This window comes from Phaethon lepturus, unplaced genomic scaffold (genome assembly GCF_000687285.1).
Source record: "Phaethon lepturus isolate BGI_N335 unplaced genomic scaffold, ASM68728v1 scaffold4812, whole genome shotgun sequence".
Classification (NCBI taxonomy): Eukaryota; Metazoa; Chordata; class Aves; order Phaethontiformes; family Phaethontidae; genus Phaethon; species Phaethon lepturus.
Genome location: NW_010523935.1, coordinates 2,866 through 16,424, shown reverse-complemented (window position 1 = coordinate 16,424; position 13,559 = coordinate 2,866). Strand labels below are relative to the sequence as shown.

General features: G+C 50.7%; 2 protein-coding genes across 2 annotated transcripts in view; both read right to left on the bottom strand.

Moving 5' to 3' along the window:
* Positions 1 to 1,285: 1,285 nt before the first annotated feature.
* On the bottom strand, positions 1,286 to 2,242 carry LOC104617047 (olfactory receptor 52I2-like). The gene has a single exon (XM_010282257.1). It carries the CDS (start codon positions 2,240 to 2,242, stop codon positions 1,286 to 1,288), a length of 957 nt encoding a protein of 318 aa, XP_010280559.1.
* A 5,863-nt stretch (positions 2,243 to 8,105) lies between these two features.
* Positions 8,106 to 13,559, bottom strand: part of LOC104617048 (olfactory receptor 52M1-like) — a gene marked incomplete at its 5' end in the record, with an annotated part of 6,599 nt that continues 1,145 nt past the window's right edge. Inside the window, one exon of the mRNA XM_010282258.1 lies at positions 8,106 to 8,987. Within this exon, the coding sequence (XP_010280560.1) occupies positions 8,106 to 8,987 (882 nt within the window). The remainder of the gene's footprint in view (positions 8,988 to 13,559) is intronic.

Genomic DNA, 13,559 nt, shown 5'->3' with positions numbered 1-13,559 from the left:
TGCTGAACCTCTTGATACTGCAGAAAGGCAAGGTAAGGGGATATGAGTTGTTGGTGTTGGTACTTTGGATAGTTGCTGTTGACACGTATCTTTGTGTTCACTGAAATTGCACCTCTCCCAGCGAGCCTCCAGCACCAGTTCAAAATAATGCCTGCAGAGGATCTCCTTATCCCAGGTCAGAGCTGGACTTTCCAACTGCTAATGCTAAGCTGAGGAGCCTCAGAACAGCTGCTTGTGCCTGCAGCTTCCAGATAAAATTTTATTCCTGGGGGACCTGACCTGTCTGGGTCGTTCCCAGCTGGATCCCAGCTTCCAGAACAGGAGGGCTCTTGCACTCAGGGAAGTCTCAGCATGGGTTGGTGCTGCAACCCCCAGAGAGAGCCTGTGAACCCTGGTTGGACGTAGCTGGCTGGCTCAGAGAGGGCTCAGAGAAGTCTGGGATGCAGCTGGCCTACTGGCAGCAAGAGCTAGCTGAGTCTCAGGACACTCAGACCTATGGCGTTCTGTCCTTCATGCCTCCAAGACATGCTAGATTTGTATTCACGGACTTGTGGTCATCACAACAAGCAGACACAGGATTTGTAAGTATCCCCAAACAGACTCAGTGTTTATTTCCACCACTACAAGGTGTGGACACCCAGACAGAGTGATAAACACCATTGTGCATCTCCCCGCTTCGGTTTCCTCACCCATCTGGTGTGAGCTGTTGAATGGACAGAATGCTTTGAAGAGCTCAGTTTTGAAGAGGTTCAGTTTCCGTCCTCACCCAGAAACCCAGAAGAGCTGGTCTGCGCTCAGTGAGGGTCGGCCTTTCGTGCAAGAGAGGCGCAGAGAGAAGAGCCTCCGTGGCTGGGGCACCTGCAGCCTGTGACAGTCTGCTGTTCCCAGCCCTGACAGTCCAGCAGGGACTAAAGAAGACAACATGGAAAAAATTTCCCCATGTGGAACAGAATCTGTATATTGATACAAACATACACGGAGCCCTGAAATGTTGCTTTAAATTACCACGGGGGTGTTCAAGGCATCAAGAACATCTCAAAACTCAAAGGTGGCTGCTCCTCTGTATCACCTGGGAAGAAGGAAGGGAAATAGGACTCTGGCATTTGGCTAATGATCCCAGTCCCAAATAACTCTCATCACAGAGCACGGTCTCATGCGGCCATTTAAAGCAATGAGTCCTCCCCTCCGCTCTCATTGCTCCTGTTTGCTGTGTGCATTCAATGGGAATGAAACTGGTGCTGTCTTTGGGTAGATGAATACACCTGAAAAACCGTTGAGTACAGTGTCAGGCATGAGCCTTCCTGGAAAACAGCATTTTGAGCACTGCCTGACGGATCCGCTTTGTCCTCATGCTGTAAACGATGGGGTTCAGCATGGTGGGGAGGGTCAGGTAGAAATCAGCCAGCAGAACCTGTGTGTGCACGGATACGCTGCTGCCAAACTGCTGTGCGTATATGGAGACTATCCCAGGGATGTAGTACAGCAGCACCACACAGATATGACACCCGCAGGTGCTGAAAGCCTTCCAGGCTTTCTTCCACGATTTCTTCCCCAGGACAGTTTTAAGGATCATCCCATAGGACACAGCAATGAAAGCCATGTCCATCCCTACTATAAGAGAGGACCCAGCCACACTGTAAAGCCTGCTGGGTCTGGGGTCTGTGCACGCCAGCTTTGCCACGGCCATGTGCTCACAGTACGAATGGGGAACCACGTGGGAACGGCAGTAGGGGAGGTTTGTCACCATCCCTGTCAAGGGGACCATGAAAAGGAGAGCTCTTACCACAATGGCCAGGCCTATCTGGGCAATTGTTTGGCGATTCAAGATAGCTTGATACCTGAGGGGGTGACAAATTGCAACGTAGCGGTCAATAGCCATGGCCAGGAGCACTCCCGACTCCTCTGACGTTGTGGAGTGAACAAGGAACATCTGAACAAAACAGGCTATGTAACCAATCTCCACAGAGTTCAGCCAGAACATGCTTAGCATCTTGGGGACGATGGATGTCACCATCACCACATCGATGACTGCCAGCATGCCCAGGAAGCAATGGATGGGGTCACGCAGGGAGTTGTCCAGCCCAATGACAAGCAAAACGATACCATTTCCTACCAAGGCGATGATATAACCTGAGCAGAAAAGAATGCCCAGACAGGTAGGGAAAGCTTCCAGGCTGGGGACACCCACAAGGATGAAAGAGGAGGAGCTGCTGTTGGGGCGGATGAAGGGATCAGAAGCCATGCAGGAGAATCTTGCTTTTGTGCTTAGAAACAGGAGCCTGGTTTTGAGCCCTGAGATGTCTAGAACTAACGGGGATGAGGTGGGGACTCTGTATCGATGCAAGAGCCAAATCAGGAACCCACATTGTTATTATGGCATGTGAGACAGGAGTGCTACAGCTACAGCTAGGGGGAAAGGATCAGAAATGCTGAATAAACGGGGCTGTTATGGCTTGAAAGTTCCTGTCAGACGAAGAAGTTCATGTTTCAAGTTGTGCAACCAGGGATAACCAGGGGACTTTTACAGTCCGTTGCTTGTGAAAAACTTGTTTCTTTGTTGGCTGCTCACCACCGCTCAGCTGGCATCTTGAAATAAGCTGCAAGAGGAGAGAAAAAGATCAGCATCCAGCTTCCCTCAGACAGAACTTTTGCCTGAGCAGCCCTGGCTTCCGTGCCATGGGCCTAACATAGGAAGTTCCTCCAAATCAGTAGGGCAAAAAGTGGTCTCAGGAAGTGCTCTGGGACATTAAGTGTCATCATGAAAATGCCTCTTGCTGCTCTGTCTTCATCCTGTCATTTACCCTTGAGAGAAGTCTGCAAAACTAGGTTACCTCCTAGTCAGCGGAAAAAATTATTTTTTGAGTTTTTTTCTGATTGGAGATGCTTGGAGGTAATACAGAAACCCCAGAGAAGAACCATGGAGAGACAAGAAGAAGAGTGAGTATGGTGGACAGGAGCTACACATCCATTTGTGCCAAAACTTTGCTACTGCTTTTGCTGCTTAAGCTGGAACATTTCCAGGGATGGGGCATCGACCAGCTCTCTGGGCAACCTGGGACAGGGTTTCACCACCCTCATAGTCAAAAATTTCTGCCTTAGATCTAGTCGAAATTTAGTTTAAATTTAAATAAGTTGCTCCTTGCTACCCGTTTTAAAAATGTGTACAATGTTTCCCTTTTTCCAGTCTCCAGGGACTTCACCCGACTGCCAGGACTTTTCAAATATCATGGAGAGTGACTTGGCAGCTGCATCAGCCAGTTCCCTCAGGACTCTGGGATGCATCTCGTCAGCTCCCACAGAGTTGTGCGTGTTCAGGTTCCTCAGGTGGTCTCAAACCTGATCTTCTCTTAGGGTGGGAGGGACTTTGCCCCTCCAGTCCCTGTCTTGCAGGGCATCCCCTCGAGAGGTGTGGGAAGAGACACTGCCAGTGAAGACTGAGGCAAAGAAGCCATTGAGTACCTCAGCCTTCTCCTCATCCGTTGTTACCTGTTTGCCAGGCGTGCTCCTTGGGGGGGGTACGCTTTCTTTGACCTTCCTTTTCTGGCTGACATACCTGCAGAAGCCCTTATTATTATTCTTTACATCTCTTGCCAAAGGTTGCTTATCCCCACGCAGTGGCAAACACCGGGCAGGTGATGACCACACAAGATCCCTGCCTAAGGAAATGATGATCAGCCTGGATGATCATCCACCAGTAGCTTTTTAGCAAGCGGCAAGCTGTGGGGCGGCTCGTGGCTGGCGATACCCATGCTAGTGACAACACGGAGTGAAATTCACCTGTGTACAGCCCCGCTACAGGATCATTTAGGCTAAAATTTAGCATTAGACATGCCTAGTATGGCAGCAGTGAGAAGGAGAAGCTGGACAAGTTCAGAATAGAAATAAAGAAAATATTGGGGGTGATAACTAAGGAAATACAATGCTTGAAGTTTTAAAATAGAGAGCAGGCTTTTGTAGGATTTGATTCCTCCATTTGATCTATATCTTAGCCCCAGGTGTGAGGTTGCTGCAGGAGCCGCTGGCTGAAAAGACTGGTCAGGACAGAAGTGCTTACCTTCTGGCCCAGATGTCTGAAAATCAGGGCATTTTACAGGCTGAAGCAGGATGAAAATTCCTTTTTAATCACTGCACTGCATTGCATGGCACTGACCCCCTGCAGTAACCAGCAGCGCAGGAGCCAGGTGTGACTCCAGGTTGGAGCAGCGAGGTTAACCCCTGGCTGCTTTCACTGACCCACGCTCCCGAGCAAGCCCACATGCCGCCGGTGGCACGGACCAGCCTTTCAGACCAGCCCCTGCTGCAAAACAGAGTTGTGCGCCCTGCGATGGCGCAAGCCCCGCGTTAACATTCCAGATCTCAGTATCCACATGAGACCCAGGGTATGGTCCAGCTGCCTAAAGACAGGTGCCTAGAGCCGTCTGAGACCCCCCGGTGTGTCCCATTTGGCCTCTACTTCCTTTACACGCAGACGGGCGCAGGTCCCTGCAAACCCTGGGTGATGGTCTGCCTCTCCTCACCCTCTCCCAATGGGTACCTTGGGTACCTGGGGGCATCTCAAGTGTACACATCCAAGTAAGGGGCACTTACTCGGGTGACACTCTGAGGGTCTGAGACCCTGTTGCAGTCAGAGAAGAGCTCGACCATGGAGCCTGCAGAGTAACTGACTCCCTAAAGGTAGGGATCTGCCCCAGGGTGAGCCGAGTCTCTCCAGGATCCACTGACTGTCGGGGCTGGATCTCCACTGGCTGTACTCAGTGCTTAGACACCAAGAACTCGTGCACCCGCACATGTGTGGAGACCTACCACCAGGCACTTACGTGTGTCTGAATCCAGAGCTGCATCCCCAGGTACTTACATCCAAGGCAAGAGCATATCTGCTTCCAGAAACTCTCTTCCACAGCCAGTGCCTGGCACGGTATTATTGTCAGTATTGCAGCAGTACTGAAGAATCCCGATCACAGGGACTTCTTGCCCTGCGAGATGGGAAAACATAGCACAGAAGAGCTTTGCAGCCTAAGCAAAGGCTTCTGATCCCAGTCTGCCGAGAAGGATAAAAGGATAAGCGCAGGTATCTGTCTCACCTGTGGGACTGTCACCTGGAGGGCTGCAGCAGTACACCTCTGAGTATCTCTAAGTGCAGCAACGCTGGGGTATTAATCCATCATCTGAAAATCCCCTAAGGGACAGCAGATGGAGGTTGCAGAGATCGGGTTGTCTGTCCTGTGAGGAGATGGACATTTTCAAGCCTGCTTCAGCTTCTTTCCTTATCTCTCCCTGGCTGCTGCTCTGGACCACAGGGTGCAAACACAGACCCTGCCCCAGGCTGTTTGCAAGTGGAGACTGGTCAGCCACACAGGTCAACCCAGACTGAAAACACACACACAAACACAAAGAGCATCAGTGGCCTGATCCTCTTCTACTCGCTGTCTGATTAGGATGGATGCTTTTAGTGGAAATTGTACATACACACATACGATATGGATCCCTCATGGAGCTGTGCTTAGACGCTCGGTCTGCCCAGTAGCTGGCCCTGGGTCCCTGGTGTCCCCAGTTGCCTCATGCACATACACGCAGGTGAACGGCTCTCTCCAGTAGCTGGATGAGTCTTATCGTATCACCAGTAGCCGACCCCATGGTCTCTGCAGTAGTGTAGCTTGGAACCCCTGATCCCTCCAGTAGCAACTTAAACCCTCTGGTCTTTCCAGCGTCCAGCCCAGATTTACAACCTCTCTGATACCTGGCTCCCAAGTCTCAGCTTATTCACTGGCTGGTCCTGCCTGATGTTTGCTGGTGATTGCACACTGATGTACGTACCCACCGCACATGTGTGCACCTCAGTCTCTCCAGGTGCTGGCACCCTGGACTCGTGGGCCCCCGTGGTCCGTGGTCTCCACTCCAGCAGCTGGTGCTCAGCCCTTGGTGCTCACACATGCACACAGATTAGGGGACCCTCACCCAGGGATGTTGTTAGAAATGGAGTTTAATGAGAAGACAGGACGGACCGTGCTATCAGGCACCAGGCATGGACAGACAAGCATGTTGACCAACAGCCTTACATGCGACTGGGCCCTTTCATCCCCTTACCCCTCTGTTTTCCCACACTTGTTTGCCCCCAATCCACCCTGATCCCTCCCATTCCCAGCCTTTGATTCCTCCCCCTAAGCACCCCATAGTGAGTGCTGCACAGTCTCAAAGTGCTCTTCCTTGCATCCCATACTGATTGTCCCCCCACCCGGTGGGCAGTACCCCATGTCACTTTGCCAGGAGGGAAACCCACTGCCATTGACCAACTTGGAGGTCTCACACCCGGTCAAGGGCTGAACATCCTGTGTTCAGTTTTGGTCCCCTCACTACAAGAAGGACGTTGAAGTGCTAGAGCATGTCCAGAGAAGGGCAACGGAGCTGGTGAGTGGTCTGGAGCACAAGTCTGATGAGGAGTGTCTGAGGGAACTGGGGGTGTTCAGTCTGGAGAAGAGGAGGCTGAGGGGAGACCTTCTCGCTCTCTACAACTACCTGAAAGGGGGTTGTGGTGAGGTGGGTGTTGGTCTCTTCTCCCAAGTAACACGTGACAGAACATGAAGAAATGGCCTCAAGCTGCACCAGGGGAGGTTTAGATTGGATATTAGGAAAAATTTCTTTACAGAGAGAGTGGTCAGGCATTGTCACAGGCTGCCCAGGGAGGTGGTGGAGTCACCATCACTGGAGGTGTTCAAAAAACTTGTAGATGTGGCACTTTGGGACATGGTTTAGTGGGCATGGTGGCATTGGGTTGATGATTGGACTTGATAATCTTAAAGGTCTTTTCCAACCTTAATGATTCTATGATCCTGCCTGGGGAGCAGCCGGGCTGGGGCTCTACTGGCTCTGCAGGGGATATCGGCCTTCCCCTGCCTTCCACATTCTTCTGCTCCTTCGAGTTTATGGAAGTGAACCCTTAATCACACAACCCAACAGCTTTGGCACCCAGCAGACAGGGTCCTGCTGCAGATTGCTGCAGGTGGATGGCATCCATGGGTGTCATGGTTTAACCTTGGTAGGCAGCTAAGCCCCACATAGCTGCTCACTCACCACTCCCCCAACTCCTCCGCAGTGGGATGAGTGAGAGAATCAGAAAAGTAAAAATGTGAAAACTCGTGAGTTCTGACAAAGACAGTTTAATAATAAAAAAGGAATCCTTCTCCCAACAACAACAAAGGAAAACAAAACCCATAAAAACAAGTGATACAAAAAATCTAATTGCTCACCACCAGCCAACCGATGTTCAGCCGGTCCCTGAGCAACGGCAGCCCTGGAAAACCTCTCCCCCAGTTTTTATTGCTAAGCATGATGCCATATGGTCTGGGATATCCCTTTGGTCAGCTGTCCCAGCTGTGTCCCCTCCCAGCTCCTTGTGCACCCCAAGGCTCTTTGCTGGTGGGGCAGGGTGAGGAGCAGAAAAGGTCTTGTTGCTGTGCAAACATTGCTCAGCAATAGCTAAAACATCGGTGTGTTATCATCAACACTGCTTTCATCACAAATCCAAAACATTGTCCCATACAAGCTACTATGAAGACAATTAACTCTATCCCAGGTAAAACCAGCTCCACGATACATGGAGAGTGTGTGGGTACCTGCTCCCCAGGGCTGACAGACCTTCATGGAAAGGGAAGGGATGTTCTCAGCAACCTGGTCTGACCCTGTAGGTTACCCTGCTTTGAGCAAGAGGTTGGACTAGAGATGTCCTGAGGTCCCTTGAAGCCTGAGTTATCCTGTGTTCCTGTGATCCCATGGCCCTTACATCTCTTGTGATGGCTCCGCTGCACATACAGTGATATGTTAAGGAAACAGCTATTTTCTGTGGTTGAGCTGCACTAGGTTATTTTGCCAGAACAAGGTCAGGTGGTGGCTGCAATCCTTATTTATGTTAGGAGGTCTGAGGGAACTGGACCACCCAGAGGTGCTGTGCCAATGTCACTGCCGCGTGCTAGGGACAGGTAGGAGAACAAGGGCAGCTGAAGCCCTTGGTGCTGACCTGAGTTCAGTGGGTGCCAGCATTTCCTGGGGCACCTGTGGCTCTGAACGTACACTGAGAACCACACCAAGGTCCAGCAGAGGTTTTGGCCATTCTAGGGAATGGGCTTTGTCTTCATGAGTCCCAGCCCTGTGCCCTGAAGGCCAGGCCCAGTCCCTCCTGCTATGGCTCTCCTCCGGGAGATCGCCTTGCATGCTCCATCACGAATCTGCTTTGTCCTGATGCCGTAGATCAGGGGGTTGAAAGCCGGTGGGATGAGGAGGTAGATATCAGCCAACAAGACCTGGACGTAGGGTGGGAGCTCCTGGTGGTACCTCTCCATGTACATGGAGAGCAGCCCAGGGATGTAGAAGAGGGCCATGATGCAGAGGTGTGAGCCACAGGTGCTGAAGGCTTTTTTGCGAGCTTGTGGGGAGGAGAGGCTGAGCACAGCTTGGAGGATGAGCGTGTACGAGAGGGCAATGAGCAGTGAGTCGAAGCCAACCACATAGGTGGAGATGGAGAGGCTGTAGGTGTTGCTGAAGGTAGCATCTCCGCAGGCCTGCTTGAGCACGGCCATGTGCTCGCAGTACGAGTGGTCCACGACTGCCGGGCTGCAGAGAGGCAGGCGACGAATCTGGAAGGTGAGGGGGCTCATGAAGACCACAGCCCTGAGCAAGGTAGCCAAGCCAATGGCAGCCACAACAGGGCGGGTCAGGATGGACAAGTGCCGCAGTGGATTGCAAATAGCCACGTAGCGGTCAAAGGCCATCGCCACAAGCACCCCCGACTCCACCACGGAGAAAGCATGAACAAAGTACATCTGGGTAAGACAAGCATCCAGGCTGATGGCAGTGGAGTGAAACCAGAAGATGCCCAGCATTTTGGGGGTGATGGAGGTGGACATCACCAGGTCAATGACTTCCAGCATGGACAGGAAGAGGAACATGGGCAGGTGCAGGCTGGGATCAGCCTTTATCACACACAGGAGGGTGCTGTTCCCAGCCAGTGTGACAAGGTACATGATGCAGAAGGGGACGGAGATCCAGTGGTGCAGGTGCTGCAGCCCCGGGATGCCTGTCAGGTGCAGCTCCGACAGCGAGGTGTTGGTGGGACGCAAGTGGGGCATGGTGGTCACTGCAGGAGCCCAAGTGAGGAGAGCTCAGGCACACAAGGACAGCCATACCCTGGGCCACACCAAAGGTCCATCCAGCCTCAGATCCTATGTCCAGCATCAAAAGCAGACCCTTAGAGAAGAATATGAGAAAGGAAACATACGATGACACTTCTGCGTATTTTCCCAGCTTCCAACAATTTGAAGCTCAGGGACTTCCTGGACTGATGTGGTTTTTCCATTTTAAGTAACCTCACCCCAGAAACCCATCTAGCCTCTTCTGTGCAAAAATTTAGCACCCACACCATCTTTTAGCAAGGAGTTTTACAAACTAATGGCACCTTTTGTGAAATAGTCCCTTCCCTTTCTTGTGAGCCTGACTTTTGCTTGTGTCATTTGAGGACCCATAGTTCCTGTATCAAAACAGGCAGAGATGAGTTAGTTGAATCCTTGCTCTTGCTCCACATGCTGCCATGAGACGTGGAAGTAAGTAAACCTCAGACGATGGAAGTTTTATTCCAGACCTGCAGGAGAATTTTTAAGCCCTCCATCAGCACTATTTGATTTCCCGTCTTCATCTCCCATTAGTCTTGCTCTGTATCTAGAAAGATGGAGCTGACAAGCACTTTCTGGGTCACACAGCCAAGTGCTTGTTGCTTTAGGTGTGACAGCTTATTTTACCCAGGAAAACTGGTAGTCAGCATCCTAGGATATTTTGCTTTCATGCATCTGCTGGAAGACAGCTCCAATCCTCCACCCTGCTCCAACAGCTGGGAAATTACCTCTACTTTCCTCTATGTGTTCCCATCCAGTTTCTATCACCTCCAAAATGAAATCTGATTACACTTTTCCCTCCCTGGCATTTGCACCCCAGCATGTCTATAAAGCCACAGAACCCAGCCTGACATTTGCTAAGCAAAAGACCTCCTGCTCCTTTGTCCCCTTTCACAAGACCAGAGCTCTGCTCCTAGTCGCACAAGCAGTTTTCCTCTTTACACCTTCCTTTAAAGCATCTTTGTTGGCCGTGCCTGGTCAGAGTCACACAGATGAGGTCTCACAGAGGGGTCTTGGATAATGCACAACAGTTTGCCCAAGACCACTCTTCAAAGAGCTCCACTTTACATGTGATTTCAATACGCCCATGCTTTTGAGGTCCCGTTGTCCCCATCACCTTCACCTTGGGAGGGAGAGGCATTGGGGTTTCTGTTTCCTAGGGAGGCAACCCGTCTCTTGGCCAGATTAATTGCTGTTTTCCAGTAGGACCTTGCAGGCAGAGTGTGGCACGTCCAGAAAGCATCACATTATCAAGGGTAAATCTTCCCAGGCAAATCTGATTACTTTCTTTCTTGTTGTTTATAAAACGTGTTAGCAGATTAAAGGAAAGTTTCTGAGCAAATCATACTCTCAGAACTGCTTGCTCACTGGAGCACCTCAGGTAGGTTGAATGTGAAGGGCAGGGACAAAGGACCGAGCTGGAGGTCTGCAGACTGAAGAGCATTGTGGTGGGCACTTCATGAAAATAATGGCAAATCAGAGGGAGTTCAGAAGTAAGGGTGAAGTTAAGCTGGAGAGCTGAGGGGACTGGCTCAGCTGGGGAACGGTCTTGAGAAGAGCCTTGAAACACGTTAAAGGCTACAGTGAAATGCAAAGGAATAATTGTCCTGCATGTCCTCTGAAAGGACAAGTCAGGGGTCTAAATCCCAGAAAGACTAGGAGAAATTCAGTCCAGGCTTAAAGAAAATTTCTCTGATAGTAAAGATAGCAACGCACTGATGAAAATAGAGCTGCAGTGCCCAAGGAGATTGATGCTCCATTTTTGCGGAAGACCGAGCAGGACAAAAATCTGTTAGGGATGACCCTGGTACAACCACCTTGTATTGGGAAGGGTGCCAGATGGGATCAGGTTTTGTTCAAAGCTGTTCTGTAAGATTTCTGAAGGTGGTCCATGGAGTGACTGCAGAAACACCTTCAAAAACCAAACACACATGCCCTCCCCAAAAGGGGTTCCCATTCCTGAAAGCATGCAGAATGGAGAAGGAAAGCTATATGCCTGTAGATAAAGTCTACCCTTAAATTTATTCAGTTGTAAAGCAAACTCCCTGAGGTGACAATGTACAAGCTGGTCTGAGAATTTTGTGTTGCAAGAAGCAAAGGTTGCCTAAAATTTTTTTCAAAACTCATGGTGCTTTTTTTAGTAGAGAATGTGGTCAAGAAGCATGGGACTGGAGAGGGCCATGGGGCCTTTTCCAGATTATTTTCTTTTTTCCCCCCTCGTTTTTAATAGATATACTTTTTAAGTTTATAGAGAAAAGACTGCAGCAGCAAATCCTCTTGTGCTGCTTCTGTTTAAAATCCGTGCACCGATGGATGACCTACCTGGCTTGCTGCTGCAGATTTGTCTAGATAAATCAGCAGGTGTACCCAGCTCGCCCAGCCCTGTGCGAGTGATGCTGGCCAGCCCGGCTTCCACCAGGTATGTCGCCTGCTTCTCTCACCCAGCAGCTTTTAGCGGTGGAAGCATTTATAAGTTTGCTGGGAGGAATCCCTGGTGCATCTGTCTCATGGCTCAACAAATGAGTCCACACACATGCACGTGTGCAGCTGACTTGCTCATTTACTGACTAACTTCCTAATTCCATTTGTTTAATTGAGAAGATATTGTTGTCAATCACCTACAGTGCTTATAACCCTTGCAGTAGCTTGAACTCTTCCTCATCCTTTGACCCCACAGCCTTCCAAACACAGGTCCCTGAGCTTGGCATTGACAACTCCCTCTTTTCCAGATGCGAATGAGGTCTGGGTCTCCTTCCATGGTCTGTGTGACCATGAGATGGAGCTCCTGGCTTTCTCCATCCTGTCAGAGGCTGTGGGCCAGGGGAGGGATGTCCTGTCCCACACTTGTGCTTTGCATCCTCTAAGGCAACAGCAAAGAGCGCAGCTAGACAGAAATCATGTGGCAGACCAAATCTGGCCACTTTGACCTAATTGAGACTAATTTTGTCTAAGTCTCCTTCTGCAAAGCCAGGGTTTGCCATTGAAACCCCCCTGACCAAAAAGGGCTGGCACTGAGTGGTGAAAGGGCGGCTGAAAGCAGTGGTGTGACAAGGAGAGCACAAGGAGAGCTAGGATGGTAAGTCAGTATGTGGTGTGAGGAGATGAGTTTTCATCGTAGTTGACATCAGGTATATGTTTGCTGAGGAGAACAAGAGGAGCTTAGTCCCTGTTCTCTGTTCCCCTACTTTGACCCACACTCCTGCTCCTTGCCTCCAGTGCTCAGAGGTGACCCTCCTACAACAGCCCCGCGGGCTTTTGTTTTAGTTTATGGCCCTGTCCTTTGCACAAGGAGATCTGCATACAGCAAAGGAGCCTTGTGCAATTGCACTCTCCAGCTGCTCTACGCACCCCATGACAAACAACTCCCGCTCTCCCTTACACAACACTGCGCCTGAGCGTTATTTCAGGGGAAGGCGTGACGTGTTACCTGATGTATTACGCTCATGCAGTGCAGCACATGCAGGATTACATGGTGAACAAAGAGGAGGGACGGTTTGCTAAAGCACCAAAACCACAGGAGCAGGATCTCACAGGAGTTCGGAGGCAAGTAAAGACTTACAAAAAACTGGAGCTTCTCAAAATCCAATTACAGGTGCCCATATGCTCAGGGAAGAGACACTACAACATCAAAAGTTAGGGAGTCTTGTTAAAATATTGGGAGTGTCCTGGTTTCGGCTGGGGTGGAGTTGTTTTTCCTTCCCGGTACCTGGTATAGTGCTGTGCTTTGGAGTTGGTACGAGAATGATGCTGGTAACACACTGAAGTTTTGGTTGTGGCTAAGTCGTGCTTGTACTCAGTCAAGGACTTTGCAGATGCCCGTGCTGTGCCAGTGGGGAGGTGCACGGGGAGCTGGGAGGGGGCACGGCCGGGACAGCTGACCCAGGCTGGCCAGAGGGATATTCCATAGCATATGACGTCGTGCCCAGTACATAAACTGGAGTTGGCCGAGGGGCGGGAGTCGCTGCTCGGGGACGGGCTGTGGTGAGGATCGCCGGGTGGTGAGCAATCGCTGGATTGGGCATCACTTGTTCTTGTACATTCCTTTGTCGGTATTACTATTGTTGTTATCATTGTTGTTTCCTTCTCTCTTGCTGTCCTATTAAACTGTTTTTATCTCAACCCACGAGGTTTTCCCAATTCTCTCCCCCCTCCCACTGGGGGAGGGGGAGTGAGCGAGCGGCTGCGTGGAGCTTAGTTGCCGGCTGGGGCTAAACCACGACAGGGAGAAAATTTTGTAGAACAACATTTCATGACTGATGCTGTTTTGGGGTTTCTAATCAATGACATAGTGGGATCGAGGGCACCCTCAGCCACTTTGCAGATGACCCCAAGCTGAGTGGTGCGGTCGACACACCTGAGGGACGCGATGCCATCCAGAGGGACCCGGACAAGCTCAAGCAA

Bases quoted from the DNA above. Each gene is read 5' to 3' on its own strand.
- LOC104617047 (XM_010282257.1), bottom strand. From the start codon at position 2,242: ATGGCTTCTGATCCCTTCATCCGCCCCAACAGCAGCTCCTCCTCTTTC.